The following is an 18,374-nucleotide window of genomic DNA, read 5'->3' on the forward strand; positions in this document are numbered from 1 at the left end:
AAAATGTGGTCCTTATGTTCCCTTTTTAGATCTTGAAGGGCACATCCTGGTTTGTACCAGAAAACAAATGTAATCTCTCATTTCTCCTAGAAAAAGACTTACATGCTGCAAAATTAGGTTTCTAAAATTAATTTCATGTATGTCTTAAATCCAGGCATGTCAGGAACTACTCCCAATACGATTAAATATGCATTTATGTATCTGCAGATTGAGAGAGAAAAACACTCCACAATTTTTTTTTTGTATGAGAACAGCTCCACTGTGCATAAACATAACTTAATTTTTTGTGCAAAGGGAAGGAGTAGCATTCACAGAAAGGTCGTTGCTGGTCATTGCCAGTAAGCACACAAAGGTCATTTCTGGGCCATGGAGTTCTCCTCTGACTTTTAGTTACAGCTCAGCAATTAGGTCTGTGTGAAATGGCTATGTTTTGTTTCTGTTTCAGAGACTGAATTGGCATTTCAGAGGGACAGTAATTTGTTTTGGTATTTCAGATCACTGTCCCATTTTGATTTTGCCGAATCTGTTTCAGAGTTTCGACACTGTTTCGGTGTTTCGGCCGTAGGATATAATGGGGAATCACTAAAATGCCTATAACTTTATTTCTTGCCTGATTCAGATGAAAATTGCAGAGCTGGTAGCCCCTTCTGAGGGCATGAAGCCTGCCAAGTTTCCAAGAGATAGGTGCAGCAGTTTTTGTGAAACTCTTCAAAGCAACACTCATATCACTTGCCAGCAGTGGCTGCATGCTGTCATCCTGCACGCAGATCTGGGGGCCTGCACCCCCTAGGAAGAGTCTGGGCACACGCAGGATGACAAAATGCTGCCAGCTGGGGCCAGCGGCAGCACCAGTCTTCCTGGCGCTCGGCAAGGGGTGTGTCAAGCAGACTGGGGTGCTGGCACTTGTCCCAGCCCCACATGCAGATCTGGGGGCCCACGCACCCCAAAAGGGCTGTGGGGCTATGCTGGACTCTTCCTGGGGGGGCGCAATCAGAGAGCTCAAGAATCAAGCCAGGGGCTTGGGGAATTGACCCTGGAGCTGGGGAATCAAACTGGGGGCTGGGAAATTGATCCAGGAGCTGGGGAAATGTTCAGGTCCCTAAACATTCCCCCAGTTTCTGGTTCAATTCCCCAGCTCCCTAATCTTTCCCCCAGCTCTCTGACTGCTTCCCCCAGTTCTTCCCAGGGGGCGCAGGCCCCCAGATGATGTGGGATAGCAGCAGGCTGCCGCTGCCAGCTGGGGGATGGCAGTGGCTCTGGGCTATTTCCCTAGCTGGCAGCAGCAACCTGCTGAAAACCCCATGTGCAGATCTGGGGGCAGCACGACCCAGGAAGAGTTGGGGGAATGATCAGAGAGCTGAGGAATCGAACCAGGAGCTCCCGATGACTGCTGGAGCCACCCCAGCTCTGGGACAGCGTGAGGTGCCCTGGCGAGACATGCTGCACCTACGCCATGGTGCAGCTGCCACGCAGGTGTCAGGCGGGGGCAGGGGGGTTGATCCCCGCACAGCACAGGGGGACTCTGCCATGAGCCCTCAGAGGCTCCAAGCACTGCTGGCAGAGCCAGTGAGTGTGGGGCTTTTTTTTTTTTTTGCTTTTTTTCAAAGCTCTGCACACCAGCTGCAGAGCATGCGGATGACAGCAGGCTGCTGGTGCCGGCTGGGGCCAGCGTCAGCACCCAAATCTGCCTGGCACAGCCCGTACCAAGCACCAGGAAGAACCCAGTGCTGGCGCTGGCCTTAGGCAGCGGCAGCTTGCTGTCATCCCGCATGCAGATCCAGAGGCTCGTGTCCCCTAGAAGGGCTGTGGGGCTGTGCCAGACTCCTCCGGGGGGCAGCAGGCCCCCAGATCTGCATGCAGGATGATAGCAGGCTTCCGCTGCTGGCAAGTGATATGAGTTTTGTTTTGAACAGTTTGAGGTGCAGTTTCACAAAAATCCATGCATCTATTTCCTTGAAACTTCGCAGGCTTCATGCCCTCAGAAGGGGCTACCATCTCTGAAATTTTCATCCACATCAAGCAAGAAACGACAATGTTATAGGCATTTTTGTGAAACATTAAAATGCATCAAAACAGCTTTGACGAAACGAAATGGAACAGTGCTTTGACACAGCAAAATGAAATACTGTCCCTTCAAAATGGTGAAATGGAAGTCAAAATGAAAGAGTACTGCTTCGCACAGCCTTACTGGCCATATCAGAGCAGTCCTTCCACCCCTTTTCCCCCTCCCTCTTCTTAGTTTCTGTTTTCCTGCAAACCCGGCTCTGAAACTCAAAAATTTTCAGAAACATTTTGGATGGTTTTGTTTAGTTTTGGAGATTTTTTGAAGCCTTCCATTTCGATTAGGATTCAGCATTTCAGGTGCCAAAAAGGGCTAAAACACCTCTGAAATGAAATGGGTGCTGAAGTTTCGCACAGCTCTATCAGCAATCTCTTTTCTATAAAAGAAGAGCCAGGATTATGATTAAAGGACTGGAAAACATACCTTAGAGTGACTGACTCAGTATGTTTAGCTTATGAAAGAGAAAGTAGACCTGGTCATAATTTATAAGGGCCTGTATACGGAAGACAAATTTGGGAGGAATTTGTGCTAGCACACAAAATTCTAAGATCCACTGCCTTAAAGTTTGAAGCAGACACATTCAAATGCAAAATATACCTGTAGATAACTTAGGCAAAATACAACTCTGCCTGTTCCTATAAGACAGGCTTTAGGCACAAACAAATATGATAATATCAATTGTAATGATCAAATTGCATTTTGCATTTTAGGTAAGAAAACTATTGAATGTATGATTGCAACATGCAATAGGATCAAGACCCCTTTGTAACAAATTAGAGAAGCAGGTGGCAGGACCGCTGGCTTTGTAATGGTCAGCAAGTTCTAAGAATAGGAAGGAAACAGTCAGCTGGAGGCAAGGATCATGTGAGAAAGTATTATTCCTCAGTTCGTCCCATACTCTATGTAGATAGTAAGGAGAAGAAGATGATAAATTGGTTGGAAGAAACTATTTTTGAGACTTTGATTCAGAAAGATATTTAAGCATGTGTGCAATTATATATATTCACACTGATATCAGTGAGACTATTTGAAATCTTGCAGATATGCACATAAATGGGCGCCTTGTCAATTCAGGCCCTGGATGAATAATTGGAGCTGGGTACTGAAGCTGGACAGAGTCATTTAACATTTGATATATTATTATCTGAACCATAAAAATAGTTTGGTTCCGTTAAGTTAGCCAAAAGGTCAAGTATTTTTGTTTTGTTTTCCACATCAGTTCACACTTTATTTTAATTTTATCGTAAGAACAAAAAATAAAGATAACAAGGATATTTTGACAAATGGAGCTTCATGAAGAATAATCTATACAGTAAAAAGTATAGTTAATGAAAAGAATGAATAGAAGTGGGAGGAACTCTACTGCTTTCCTCTCTTGCTTTCCTAACATAACTCTGTTTTGTACCTAATTTTGAGAATTAATCTTCATTTTAGTCACCAAAATACCTTACATTTCACTCATAATTTTTGTCTCTTCACTTTCATTTTTGAGAACACAAGAACAAGGTAGCTAGAATTTATTTGGATTAGTTAAATGAATCCCATTGATTATTTACTACATGATTAAGATTTTCATGTTTCTCATTTTGGACTTTTGTCTCACATTCAGCCTCTCCTTTGGGCCTTGGTAGACATACGTAAGCAATCATCAATCTTCTGGATCATGGTGTAAACACAAGAGGTCTAGTCAGGTGCCCAGTTAATTCATTTGTGGCTGACGGGACCAATTTGAGAGTGACACAACTTGTTCCAAGTTTCACAGATCCACATGTTGCCTGAGTTGGAGTCCAAGTTTCCAGCATACTACTTTCTTCTTTCTCACTTTGTTTCCATCCTATGGATCAAAGCCACTTCATGTTAAACTGTACCCAGAGCCAGATGTTCCCTCCACATGGGATTCTGCATGCTCCTCCCAAGTTTCTATGTTGATGCTGAATGACTGCATATCGTTTTTGCACACATCATGGTACCACCACAGATGGCAAACCCCTTTCAAGAGCTGTCTCAAATCTCATTATACAAGACGTTGTTGTAGGTACAGTCTCCTCCCATTCTCCTGACATGGCTGATCCATCACAATCTCCAATTCTTGATAGTGGTTTCTAAGTGTGTCAGTCCTGGGTGCTCCAATACCTCTGTTTGGTATTCTGTCCCCCCACTTTGATTTCAGGAACTTATACAGACATCCCATGTGGACGCTGCTCTGCCTCTTGACGTGCCTAGCATAGGTAGTCCATGTGTCTGACCAGGGTGACAGCACAGAAGTCTTGTAGATTTGCACCTTCACCTTAGCTGATAGTCTGCTGTTATGCTGTGCACATTTCTGTAATAAGCTAAAATTGTTAGCTGCTTTTCTGATTCTGTTAGTCAGTTCATTCTGAAAGTCAAGATTCCTGCTGACTGTAGAATGCAACTAGCAAAAACTGTCAATGACACAAATAGATTTATCCTCCAGAGTCGTGTCACATATTGGTTCTTCCACCCCTCGGTACGTACTGTGTCTGCTTGAGACCACCTGCCATCCTGAAGCCCTTGCACGACTCAGAAAATCTGCCCAAGAGATTATTCAGAGAAGATTTATTGTGGGCAACCAAGACCACATTATCTGGAAATAGGAAGTCTCTCAGTACCAGTTCTTTCACCTTGATTTTCACTCTAAACCTTGCAATGTTAAATAAGCCTCCATCTAGTCTGGTTCAAAGATAAATGCCATCCTTGCCACCCCTGAATGCATGGAGAAGCAGGAACGAAAAGTAGATGTTAGAAAACATGGGGACTAAGAGACACCCATTTCACCCTGCTGTTGAAGTCAAGGGCATTTGATTCATGATGTAATGAACAAATGATATTCAACAGTTTGGGGGGGAACAGCCCAGCTTCTTCAGAATAGTAAAAAAGGCCCTTTCTGTTGACTGTATTGAAGGCCTTTATCAGATTGATGAAGGCTATGTATAATGGTATTCATTTTTTCTCTACACTTCTCTTGCAGTTGCATGACTGAAAATATTATATCTATGCTGGAGTATCCTGAGCAAAAGCCACATTAACTTTTAAGATAGATTCTTTCACCTAGAGCAGGGTTCCCAACCTGTGGACTGGCATGGGAGCGGGATGGGGTGCACGGAGTCAACTGCCTCCCTCCTGAGGCTGCTCTGCCACCCAGCTTTAACCCTGCACATGACTGATGGCAGTGGAAGCCATTCGCCCAGGTGGACAGACGGGGGTCTGAGCGGGGCGCTTGTGTCACGACCCAGCAGCCAACCCTTCATGACCCGATACTGGACCGCAGCTCAGTGGTTGGGAACCTCTGACCTAGAGATCAAAGCCTAGGGAGTATGATGTGAGTGACATTTTTTCTGACGACATTCAATATTTCAAAGATTTCAACAGGGAGATACCTCTTTAGTGGTCATAACTGCTTCTATCGCCTTTGTTTTTATTGGGTGATTTCTTACAGTTAATTAGCGCTGTCCTTTTGTTCCCAACCAGTGGTAGAATGGTTTCAGACTGCTCTTCAAAACAGGCTGCATTTTCCCCCAAATGCTGCTAGCAGCACTGTACCTGTTAGTTTTTAAGCTTTCCCAAGCCTCAGTGAACTTCTTCATTGAATAGTCTGCATTTTTCTGTGCCTTTAGTTTGGCTGACGTCTACCTGAGGGCAACTGGTAGTTTTGCTACAGTGGATCTTTTTGACACTGATTCTGACTTTCCAGCAAACTAAGGCATGGTCAGTGTCACAGTCAGCATCGTGATATGACCTTGCGTGCAGGATTTCTTTCAGCTGGTCATGCCTGGTCAGTACTAGACCTAATTGGTGCCAGTGCCCTTATCTTGGATGTTTAAATGATGTCTTTCTTGTAATTTTCCCAGCAAAGTAATTGTTGGTAACACACAGATTTTGATATTCACTAAGTGAATACAAAGCCAATTCGTAAAACTACATTTAACTCTTGCACTGAAGTCACCAAGTATTATAATGGTTTCATTTCTGTGAGTTCTCTCCATCTCTTCTTCAATGTGTTGGTAGAAAACATTCTCGTCTTCCTCGCTATATACGCACACAGACACATATATATACATAGAGCAACTATGGATGTAAACAGAGTAAAAACTGCCGGTTTCTTTTTGAGTTTCTTGGAGAGCAATTTTGTTATTCAGTAGACATTAAAAGTTACCAGCAGTTAATTGCTTTAAATATAAAATGTTAAAAAAAAAATATTCTTACCATTTTTACTGATGTCAAGTTCTCTGAGATTTACTAAACTAGCAATAGTGGTTGGCAGGCTTGAAAGGTCATTGTCTGGTATACTCAATTTGCGTAGAGCTTGACAGTTGAACAATTGCTGCAATATAAAAAAGGACAATTAGGTTAAAATGCACTAGTAACAAATTAAATTAGGATTGTTATTTACACACACAGAACAACTGGGGCATAAAAATAATATAAGGCCCAAAATTAGTAGTCTTAACATTTCTAAGAAAAATCTATTTTAGAAAAAGTATGAGAATAAATTAAAAATATTTTATTATGTTTTAAGCAAGAAAGACTATTCATAGATAACATACCAGTTACAAATAATTCCTATTGTGATATATCAGGGGTTGGCAACATTTTTGGACAGAGTGCCAAAAACATCTGCAACCTCAACTTTTAAGGTATTGGCAAGCCTGGGTGGATGGTGGGAGAGCCACGAGGGGCCCAATTCTTGTTATGGCAGTGCAGCCCTGGACCCTACCCCACCGTCTGCCCTGAGGCACACGTGCCTGCCACAGAGCCCGGGCTGCTCACAGCAAGTGGCAGGGAGTCTGTAAGAGCTGAGCCAGGGCCGACAAAGCCCTGACCTGGCTTGTTACTAGCAGTGCGTGCACACGCGGCTTGAGGCAGAAAGCAGGGAAGACCTGGGGCTGCGCTGCCACAAGGATCATGCCCCTCCTGGCTCTCCCGCCATGCAGCCTGAGGGCTAGAGTGCCAAGCAAAATGTATGTGTGCGCCACACTCTGGGACATGTGCCAGGGGTTGCCTACCTCTGTGATATAGCTGTAACAGGGGCTCAAGCCAAAGCCCTGTTACTAAGTAGACCGAAGCCCCAGACAGCCGGAGGAACCAAGACCCCAGCAGTGGAGGGTTAAAATACCAGGGAAAGATTAGGGTAATTAGGATGCCACCGTGGTCAAAAGGCAGGGCAGGGCAGGATGACCAGAACCCTGCCCTCAGGGCACCAAAGGAGAGGAAGGAGCCACGGGGAGTGGTGGCGCAGCAAGAGGAAACCCCAGTGAATGAGTGCCAGATCCAAGGAGATGGGGTGAGCTGGGGGATACCTACCCGATGGGGAGCAGACGGCAGGGAACCGGCTGGACCCTCATGGGCCAGTGTACCACCCCCAGGGAAGCCCAAGAACCAAGTAACCCCAGTGGGTAAACAGTGGTGAAGAGAAGGTGATCAGGGCAGAGCAGCGTCTTCCCCACTCCCTAGTTAATTGGGCAATTAGGAGCAGTGATTAGCAACTGTAGGCAAACACAATAAAACTTCACACCTTGTTAACCAACTCCTGGTGCCCCTCAGGGGACAACATCTAACCATTTTTCCCATTTTCAAAGTCGTGGCAGGAAAGATCCCGAGGGGACATAGTGAACACAGCAGACACTTGCCAACAGTATCAATAGCAGAGCAGGTCAAAATATTTTTGATGAGACAGTTTTTCCATCAGAAAATACAGTTTGATTACAATCATTGGGCATCTTTTACAATCACTAGAGCTCTCAGGAGCCGCTCTGATTAAAGTGCCTGTATCTTCTCATGAGTTTAGTGACCCATACTTCAAAATGGCAGTGGAGGTGCTTTAATTAAAGCTCACCTGCCATCATTTTGAAGCAAGGGGACATTGAATACATGTGACACCAAGGCTGCTGGATCATACTAATTAGCACACTCTAGCAGACCTGATTGAGTCTGCTCCAGTGAGTTGTAAGTAGAAAACATTGGAGCAGGTATCAGGCATGTGTATAGGTGCCCATTTTGTAGAACACCTATCTATTCTGATGAAGATTTGGTGGGCAAAGTAAAAGTCAAGAAGCCTCATGTTTCAGCTTTCTTGTTTTACTACAATAATATTAATATGCTTAAATATTTTGTTTTTATTGCTTTGCCTTCTTATATAACATATAATTTTTTTTGGCCTTATGGAAATGAAAAACATTCATCTTTCGAAACCAAACTATTTTTGCTTAATCAAAAGTAAGCATTTTTATTCTCAAATAAAACTGCTCAGATTTTTTGTTGTTCAGGAAATTCTGCCTGTTTGTTACAATTCTGAACATATTTTAATGTTAGGATTTCCCAAGGAAATAAATCCAGTTTCTGACCAGCTCCAGTCAATAAATCTTATGTAAAATACCTATCTAAAAGCTTTGGTTTCTACCATACAATTACAGTTGCTATGCAACTAAAGTAGCTTCAAAACATAAAACATGAAAGATGGAAATCTGAGGGTTAGCATATTACATTTAGATGAATGCACTGTGAGGTACAGCAGCTCCACACTTGCCCATGAGAGTACACAGCTTATTCTCCATTGCTCAACCAGTCCAATTTGTGGGTCAGTTCAATAGATTAGTTTCCCCTTTTAAAAATAAAGTGGGAGTGAGGTCGGCAGGATAGCTCAGGGTTTGCCACCTGCTTTTGTTGTTACAATCACCGATGTCTCCAAGAGCACCACCCCAAACTTTGGCTTTCTGGGAAATGAACTTGTCTAGTCATCAATCACTGTACATAGCTGCAGGGCATAGATACTTAATTCCAACTCCCTACTCGTTGCTGCATATTCTTCAACTGATATTCCTTGTTACTGCTCATGCTAATGTACTGATCATAGGCACATGTAAGCCTATGAATGCTGACTCTCCTTTGGAAGCATCTTTATCAGAAATTAAAGTTTTGTACAAATAACTTTCACATCACTTTCCTGTACAATTTTAAACTAAGAAATGTATATATTTATACAGAAGCCTAGCTAACAATGTAGATTTGATGTGATTATGCAAAACAGAAGAAAGAGAAAGAACAAAATATAGAAAGCAGGACATCACAGTAGGAGGAAATTAATACACAATAACTCAAAATGTCAATCTGAATCAGACAAGTCACTTGAAGCAAACTGTAACTCATTTCCAACTTTTCATCATCATTTTTTAGCTGGTTCACCATTTTAAGAAAAACAACCTTTAATTTTGCTTTTCAGGACGGGCTATTTTTCCCCGACTGGAAATGGCACAAGCATCTTTAACTGGCATGGGAATTCTCATGAAACTGGGCAGAATGAAAAACATAAGGCAACAGCCACCATAATCTGCATCAAATAATAATGGAGTAATTTTTTTTATTGAAAGACTCTCTCTCACTTGGCTTTCTATATACATACTGACTGAAGTGCTTACCTTCATTTTACCTTACAACAGTCATTATCCCAAGAATCATTTTTATTTTTAGTACAAAAATATGATGCCAATTGGGAGTGGTGTTGGCAATACAACCTGTGTCGCAATACCCATGCACTCCAATCCCTAGAATGCCAACCCTTTGGGTTGGGCAGTCTGGTCTTCACCGTGCTTCACTCATGAAAGTTTACCCTCTCTTCTCCTGCCACACCTTGATCTTGATTAATAATAGGAGGGTTCCTGGTCATCAACTACAATTCGTGTTGGCCTCATGTAAGTCTGATGTATGGGATTGCACCTCCCCTCACACCTCTTCCATGTGCCAACCAGATATTCCTGATGTATAGATCCCTGCCCATAGAATAGTGTAACCTCAGCACTCGCATGCTGGATGCTATTGTTCCAGGATAGGACAAATGATATAAGTTTGCACCCAAATCCAATTGGCCTGGTCTCTCACTCCAGTGGTGGCTTAAAAAGATATGCCAAACTTCCAAACTTGGAAGAAGGGTCTGTCGGTTCTTCAGCAAATCAATTAGCTCAATTAATCCCAGGGTGGCTCATTAAATAACTCAATCTGATCACCTGTATCAGCTGTCCATTAAATAAATCAATGAGCCCAATTAATTCCAGGGCAACTCGTTAAATAAATCAATTAAATCAACTTCATCAGTCATCCACTAAATAAATCACTTAGCCCACTTGAGGGAGCCCAATGAGCCCAAGGAGGGATATACGGCTGACTCTGGGGCATCCTCTAATTCGGAACAAGCAGGAGCTCACAAAGGAGGGCTTTCACTTTCCCTGCCACTCAGCCACTATCCCTGTGAAGGCACATGAGAGTCCTTCAGCCCTTACCAGGCTTTCACACTTCACCCAGGTGCCGGGAGGAGTCCTACTTCTTGGGTCCTACTAGGGGTCCTACTTCTTGGGTTCCCCTTCGGTAAGTAACACTTCCTTCCACACCATATAGAAGGACATTTTCAAAGCAGAATTAAGAAAATTTATACTGCTAAAGAAAGCTACTGCTGAGGCTGGTAGGCATTCTAAAAAGGGCTGCAGACATGGACAGGCTAGTCATTATTTATTTTGCTTCTGAGCATGCTCACACAATTCTGAACTCTCTGTACTACAATGAAAAGGGGACTGATTTTTAGGAGAATGAGGCACTTCTCAGCAGCATTGCATACAATATATATCACTTCAGAAGTGCATCTCATAATCTGATCTCAGTGACTTTCATTTTTTCCCCCAGGAAATGTCATATTTGTAAATGGGAGTTGCATGTGGCTGCTATGTAGAGAACAGTTGAAATTTCTAGCCACTAGAGGTCTTCATTACTTCAATATAACAATAAGCTATGGTAATATCTTGGTAATGGTTACAGTAATAATAATCTAAACATTTCTGATTTTTTTTGGTGAAGTTTTACAAATTATTGTTATACCTGGTGTAAGGTTTCCCAGCAGAGCTACAAAAACTCATCTATAAAAAAATCTTCTGATTTACTACGTACTTAAAAAAACTAGTAAAGTCTGACCTGTAGGAAAATTTGACCAAACAGGAATAAGGAATTTGGATTAGTAAATAAAGATGTGTAGCAAAGACTAATTTCCATTAGGAAAAAATATTCTCTTGTGGAATAGCTATATGACATACCACTCTCTGAAAGAAATTATATTTAATAACAGCAATAAGACAAGAGTGGGAATACAGGCACAAAATTACCTGAAGAGACTTTTTTCTTTTTACCAATGGACTTTGAAAGGAAGTCTGATTCCATTTTTAGAGCTTTCTGACCCTGCCATTAGGGTCCAGAGTTAATTTCATGCAATATGTCTTCATACCACTTTTATTCCTTTTAGGCAGGAAACCAAGTGGCATGAACGGTGCTGTGATTTTGGTCACACAATGGATTATTATTCTCTACCTCTCAACTTCTTGGTTATATGACAATAAATCTTGATAGCCCTCAGTACAGCTAAAATTAAATATAAAACTTCTTACATATACAAACATTAAATGGATTTGTTAATGAAATATAGTTTTAACTCTATGGATAAACTATCACATTCATGTTTCTAGAAGAGTAAATAGAACTCCTTGTTGGCAGGTTTACAAGCTATCAAACTCTTCCTAGTAAAGTATTTATAATTCATGTAGCAAATAAGAATCAGGGGACCGATACACTTAATCTACACATCTATATAAGTGAACAGTATACTCCATTGACATCCTCTTCTTGCATATTGTATATTGACTTTATTGCAATTGTCAGTGGGATGATCAAGTCTACTTTGCAATCACTGATATAATGTGTACATATTGTTTCATTATGAGGGTTGGTTTGGCCCATAGTCTTTGAAATAAAAAACATCATGTAAAAGTTGCATCATCTTATAGCATGCATCTCTTATTTATCACATGGATTTTACCTCATATATTAATATTAAATGAAGCACTTTTCAACTCTACATATTTCTAGGAGGTTAAAATGGAACTGATAAGCTGGTTCATCTATTGCAAATTTTACTCGCATCTATTTAACTTTCTATGAAAGACAATGCAGAAATTATGCTGACAGTAAAAAAATAGTTTAAGATTATTGAGATTATAAAGATTAAGATACATGTATATTTTAGAAAAAACGTTACATCTCTTTCAATTACTATGCTCTAAATGTAGATGTCAGTCTCTTCAACTGCACTTTGTAAAAATGATTCACTGAATCACCTGGTCAGTTATAACTGGCTGCCCTATTTTAGGATGTTTCTCATCTACAGCACAGTTGCATAACACACAGATTTACTCTCTATTGTAAAACTAATTCATGGCTCCTGCTGATTTCAGAAAATCTACCAAGCCCCCTAGTCTCCAAAAACAGTCAGAAAAGTCTACTGTTCAGCAGACCCAAACACACCACCAAAATGCCTGATGACAGACATCTGAAATAAGAAGAAAAAGTGTAATAAGCTTTCACAACAGCAGACACTTCGCAGGCAATGCAACAGCAACGGAGATGGGAATCAAGCCACCAGCAGCTGGAACACCAAAAACATTAACTTATCACAACACCCCCATCCCACTCTGAAACATCTGTACTCAAGGCCTGAACTTCTGCCTAGAAAGAAAAGCTGACAACTTACTACTAGGTGGAGAATTAAAATAAGTCTTCTCCACATTTTCCCTGCAGGAATACTTCCACAGCCAGGACACACCACCTCTGACAACCCACCCATTACAACTGAGAAGACAATCATAAAAGAATGGACTCCTAGTGGATGTAACCACACACTGTGCTACTTCATCAACTGCTTCAGGAAGAAAGTCAATAGCAAAATTCTTAACAAAAGCCAGGACCAGAACAACCTCTCTGCCAGTGAAAAAAGCCTTACAGTCCCAAAGATCCAACAATGAAATATAATTAAACCAGCAGACAAAGTTGGAACTATAGTTATCCTCAACCATCAAGACTAAATCAATGAGGCCAACGGACAACTTTGACATTAAATACTATAGACAACTTGGGGAGGACCCCACACCAGTATTCACTCTGGAATGGGAAAATATCATCAAATCTTTCCAACACCAGCTCCAGGAAAAACTACTTCCACTTAACACCAGGAAATTTCTATGTGCTCAAAAAGACTTATAAACAAGGTAACCCAGGAAGACCCACATCATATCCCAATAGGTCACTGAAGAGCTATTAGGCTTCATAGAAATTATCCTGAAATCACTTGACAATCAAAGAGAAATTTTTCTGCAAGTTGCAACAGACGTCCTCAACAGAATCCAGAACATCACATCACCAGCCTGTACGTTAACTTCCAACACCATGAAGACATAGCTGCCTGCCTGAAATACCTACAGGAACATGGAGCAGACTCAGATCCGCAACAATATCTTGTAAAACTCATCTACTTCGTTTTTACCCACAATTTCACTTTCAACAATTGACACTTCTTCCAAACCATAAGCACAGCTTTGGGCACAAAGATAGCCCCTTCAATACACCAACCTCTTCATAAGCCACCTAGAGGAAGAATTCCTAGAAAACTTCACCATCGAACTTGCACCTGCATTACACAATAATCTTTTCATCATCTGTACTGAACACTTGGACTCACTTTTTGACTTCCACCATTTTTAAACAGCTCAACTGAACTTTCTCTGGAATATTCCTGTACTAACATGAACTTTCTAAATGCCATGATCCACATCCAGAATGGTACCTGTCCCGGGGAGCAGCCGAGGGGAAAACCCCAGGGAGCTCGGGAGGAACCCGGGGAGCAGGAACGGGGTGGAGAAAGAAGAGAAGGAAAAGAAAAGCGAATAGAAAGGTTCTTACCTTTAGAGAGCACCGTGACGAAACCAGAAGTGGCGGCGGGACCCGAGCAGCTCATTAGCCGCGTTTTTATAAAGTTGCGGCCAGCTGATGGCCACAGCTGCAGGAGCCGGTCGGGGGACTTAAAAGCAGCTGAGAGCAGGGAAGGAGGGGACAGATCAACAGGAGCCCCGGTGGGGGAAGCACTCTCCGAGTTCCTTCGGAGCAGAGGAGCGTGGGGGCTTGATGCCTGTAGCCCCGGTGGAGAGAGCAAGACCCCACAGGAGGAGGTCGCCACCAGCAACAAGGCAGGGGGCGAAGAAGCAGGGCCGAGGTGCGGAGGCAGAGGAGGGCTGGAGAATACTGAGACCTGGAGGAGCCCACAAAGGATAAGAAGAGGGGGCAGAAGCCAGATCACCGGACCAGGTGGGATTATAGAGGGCACGGACTGCCCCAGAGAAGAGCTGAGGGGGAGATGCGCTGAGGGGAACCCCCGAGAATACAGTAGGCTTACCCCAGACCAAGCCTAGGCGGGTCAAGGGCCTTAGAGATGGCGACCGGTGGTAATAGAGCAGGTGGCAGGAGCAGGCAAATAAGGGGGCAAAGGGCAGCCCTTGGTCACTGGTGTTTTCTGCCAGTGATATACTTTGTGTTTTACTTTTTGTTACCCACTGTTGGAGGGGATGTGAGATATACAGCACAGACAGGGTGTAGCCGGTGTCAGAACAGGCAGCTCGTAGGGGCAGGGCAGAAGGGGGGAGCATTTAACCGGATTCCTATAACCTACTGAGGAGAGGGCACCAAGCCCCAACTATCAGAGGGACGTGGCCAAAGACCATCGAGATCCATCAAGGTGGGGTGTAAGGCAAGGTAAAGGGGAGGTGGAGCCTCGCAGAAGAAAGTTGTCTCGTGGTCCCCAATACGAGGCGCACCGATAGTCAATCCCCACCACTGTGTTAAGACCAAAGTCGTGACAGGCGAGATGATTCAGGTCGACAACATCAACTCGCTGAGATCACACAGACGGACGAGCAGACAACTTTGAACATCCGGGGGCACAGAGCACATGACTGGATGTTCGAACCCACGCGGGTACAGTACCCTACAAATTACCATATACAAAAAACTCACAGATCACTGTACATATGTCCACAAGACCAGCAACCATCCTAAGTACACGGAAAGAGCTGTAATCTAGTCAGGCCCTCAGATATCACCACATCTGCTCTGAGGAGAACACTTGCAATGCCTACCTGACTGGCCTAAAATCCACCTTTATACAATAAGGACACTTCAGTAGAGAAACAGACTTTATCTGTGAAAGGGCTACCCAAATACCCTGCAGTAACTTGCTATGATACAAAAAGAAACCATCCTGTAACAGTACACCCATGGTGGTCAGCAAACATCCCACACAGGAACCAATTAGAAGGATCATTAAACAGCGACTATAGCTTATACCTGACAAAGATCAGACCTTAAGAGAAGTATTCCCAGCCCCCCCACTCCTGCCTTTCAAACAACCCCCCTAAACTTGCCCAAAAGAAGCAAATTCCCCACTGCTCAACAGACATCAAATAGGACAGCTAAAACAGCCTTGCCTTAACAATACAAGCTTACCCTGTCAACGCATTTCCACTGCCACTGCAATCAACACCTGCCCACAATGAACCCATCTTAATCCATGGATCCTGCCTCTCCCAAAATGTGATACATCTGATCCAATGCACCAAGTGCACTCATGGTAACAAAATGAGTGAAACTAAGCAGCAACTATGCACCAAATTTCTCTCTCTCAGAAAAAATTATAAAGTACAGATATAACAGTAGGAGCATTATTTTCACAGAATAAGCACTCCCTTTCTGAACTCCTTCTCAAGGGGACTTTACCAAACAGCTTTAAAAGGCAAATTTGAGAACAAAACTCATAAGTTGGCCGGACACTAGGAACCAAGGACTGAATATCAATATTGCTTTTATGATATAATATAATCTACCCGATTCCTGAACTTCTTCCTACACATTGCCTTCTTTCATTTTGACAAGTCTTGATCTCCCAATAATCAAGCCCCTTTTCTTCTGCTAATTATTTGTCTACTATCCCTGGGAATTTTTTCCCCTTTTGAACGTCATGGCTCTACCCACTGTCGTTAAAAATCACTGCGCTTGTTTCCTTCCTCGGGGCTAAAGAACTCATGGCATCTAAAAGTTTATCTAACTTCATCCCTACTATGCAGCTGGTCCAATAAAAGAAATCACCCACAAAAATCCTGGCCTCTTGCATAATTCCTGGATCAACACAGCCACAACAGCTAAAACAGGTGTGCTCAACCTGTGGCCCGCAAGCCAAATGCAGCTTGAGGAACCATCGCATCTGGACTCTGGGGCTCCCCAAAGATCAGGAAATTTGGCAGTTGAGAAGCAGTGGCCATGAATACAGCCACTCTCCCTACTGCCAGATTTCTAAACTCCAAGCCCCCACAGCTAGTCAGGGCTGGGCTGAACCATGCCCCCCTGCTTCTGGATTAGGACTGGGCCATGCCCTTTCCCTCAGGAGGCCCAGTTGGGGCCTGGCTATACCCTCCCCTCTGCCCCAGGGCCAGGCTACACACCCTTCTTGTCTGTGGGGTCAGGTTGGGGTTCAGCCACCAAACCTTCCTTCCTGTTGGGTCTGGGCCATGCCCCCTTCCCCCCTGTGGAGCCCGGTTGGGGCTTGGCCATGCCCCCCTTCCTTCCAACCCCCACAGGGCTGGGTCATGCCCCCTTCCCTCTCCACAGGGCTGCGTCAAGCTCCTTTCCCCCATGGGGCTGCATTGGAGCTAGGTTCCACCCCCCCCTCCACACAATCAGAAGGTGCCCACTATGCCTGCTTGGGCACCAGCTTAGGAGCACCAGCTGGATCTGGCTCGCAGACAAGCCAGGCACTATCAATCTGGCCTACCGGGCAAAAATGTTTGGTCACTACTGCTCTAAACTATCAGAAAAAAAAGCATGCCTTTGCCAGCTCCTCTCTAGTACTGAGTGGAAAACTAAATGAACTTCAGATCACAACTGATGTTTTCTGTTTAATGCATGAATTTATGGAATCATCAAAATAGTTTTAATAGAATAGGAAACAATATAATGTATGGGATTTCTTTTTTGTTTCTAAGTTGCACCCCTCTTTCCCATTTGCTCATGGAAATACAGGCCACCTATGCATATGCTCGAAGGTGGAGGTTGGCATTTTAATTAAAGTGGTTCCTGGGCAGCCACTCTAATTAAAACACCTCACTGTCATATATATGTATTAAGCTCCCATGCATTTAAAAATGGCTGCAGGACATGTTATCTAAACCTCATTTGACGAGGTTTAGTTAAAATGCTTTGTGGCCATTTTAAAACACAAAGGAACATAATACATGAGACACTGCAGCGTCCTAATTAGAATTAAGTAAAGAGTGGATTAACTGAGTCTGTTCCCTGTTCTAATTAGAATGCCACTGAGCATGTGTATAGGCACCCATCGTCTCCCATAATACTATAATTCCAGGATGCTAAAGGCAAAGGTGAAGAAATTAACATTTTTGATTCAACAAGAAAGTACCCTAAGAACACTATAATAGAAGCACAGAAAGAAAGCATACCTCTAGAAAGACAGAAAAATCAAGAAAATAAAGTATACCCAAATAACAAGGTCCCAAGAGCCATTCAAGCTGAACCATTAACCAGCAGAACCTAGAAACTCAATCCTAATGAAGCCAAAAGAAAAGAGCACAAACTATGACAGGTAAAAAATAAGATGAAAACTGAGAGTTAATTTCAAAACATAAAAATATATAACAAGAAATTCTTAATATACTTTTTAAAAACTGGCATTTCCAACTAGATGATCAGGAAAGTAAGGTGGATAAGCTGTCACATGGAATATTGTGTCCAGTACTCATTTATAACAAAAGTAGCAGAAATGAGAAAGATTCAGAAATGGGCAATAAAAGTAGATTCTAAGCTTGGAAAGACTTAGAGAACATGAAAAAAAAGACTCAGATGGTTGACTATTTGGACCTGATTAATAAACGAGGACATGACAGAGACATGGCACATGATGCATGGTATAAAATAGACAAACTGGAAACCACAATTAGGTTATGGAGCGGTGTTGCAGCCTACAGCTGCTCCCCTTCCTCCCCCAGAGTAGGATCACCCCAGTATGGGAAAGATGCAGGAACCAGCTGCCACTCAACTTCTCCTGGGCCCTGGAAGAAGTGCAGTGGTGGTCCTCTCCCCAGCCAGGAGCACAGCCCCCAGTCAACTACGAGGACCACACTATCTGTCATGAGAGCCCCTGGCTGCCCACAGGGAAGACAAAGCTCCTCCACCACCCCTTTGGTGGCTGAGGGCTGAGCTTGACATCTTTCACTTGCTCCCAGCAGGGTACGGGGCAGACTGTCTTTGACAGCCACTGCTGCAGGACAGCTGTTCAACACAGCAGAACAACAGCACAGCTGCAATGATGAGTGTAACTGCAGTTCTGCCTGCCACAGTGGCTGTCGCATAGATTCTGCTGCCCCAC

At 43.3% G+C, this 18,374-nt stretch overlaps 1 protein-coding gene across 3 annotated transcripts in view; it reads right to left on the reverse strand.

Annotated features, from left to right (window-relative positions):
- The window catches only part of LRRC7 (leucine rich repeat containing 7), a 290,296-nt gene that overhangs the window by 261,407 nt on the left and 10,515 nt on the right, over positions 1-18,374 (reverse strand). For all 3 annotated transcript variants that reach the window (XM_019528410.1, XM_019528409.1, XM_019528408.1), the window contains exon 2: positions 6,287-6,404. In XM_019528410.1, the coding sequence (XP_019383955.1) occupies positions 6,287-6,404 (118 nt within the window). The remainder of the gene's footprint in view (positions 1-6,286; positions 6,405-18,374) is intronic.

This window comes from Gavialis gangeticus, unplaced genomic scaffold (assembly GCF_001723915.1).
Source record: "Gavialis gangeticus isolate Ggan-Ray unplaced genomic scaffold, GavGan_comp1, whole genome shotgun sequence".
Classification (NCBI taxonomy): domain Eukaryota; kingdom Metazoa; phylum Chordata; order Crocodylia; family Gavialidae; genus Gavialis; species Gavialis gangeticus.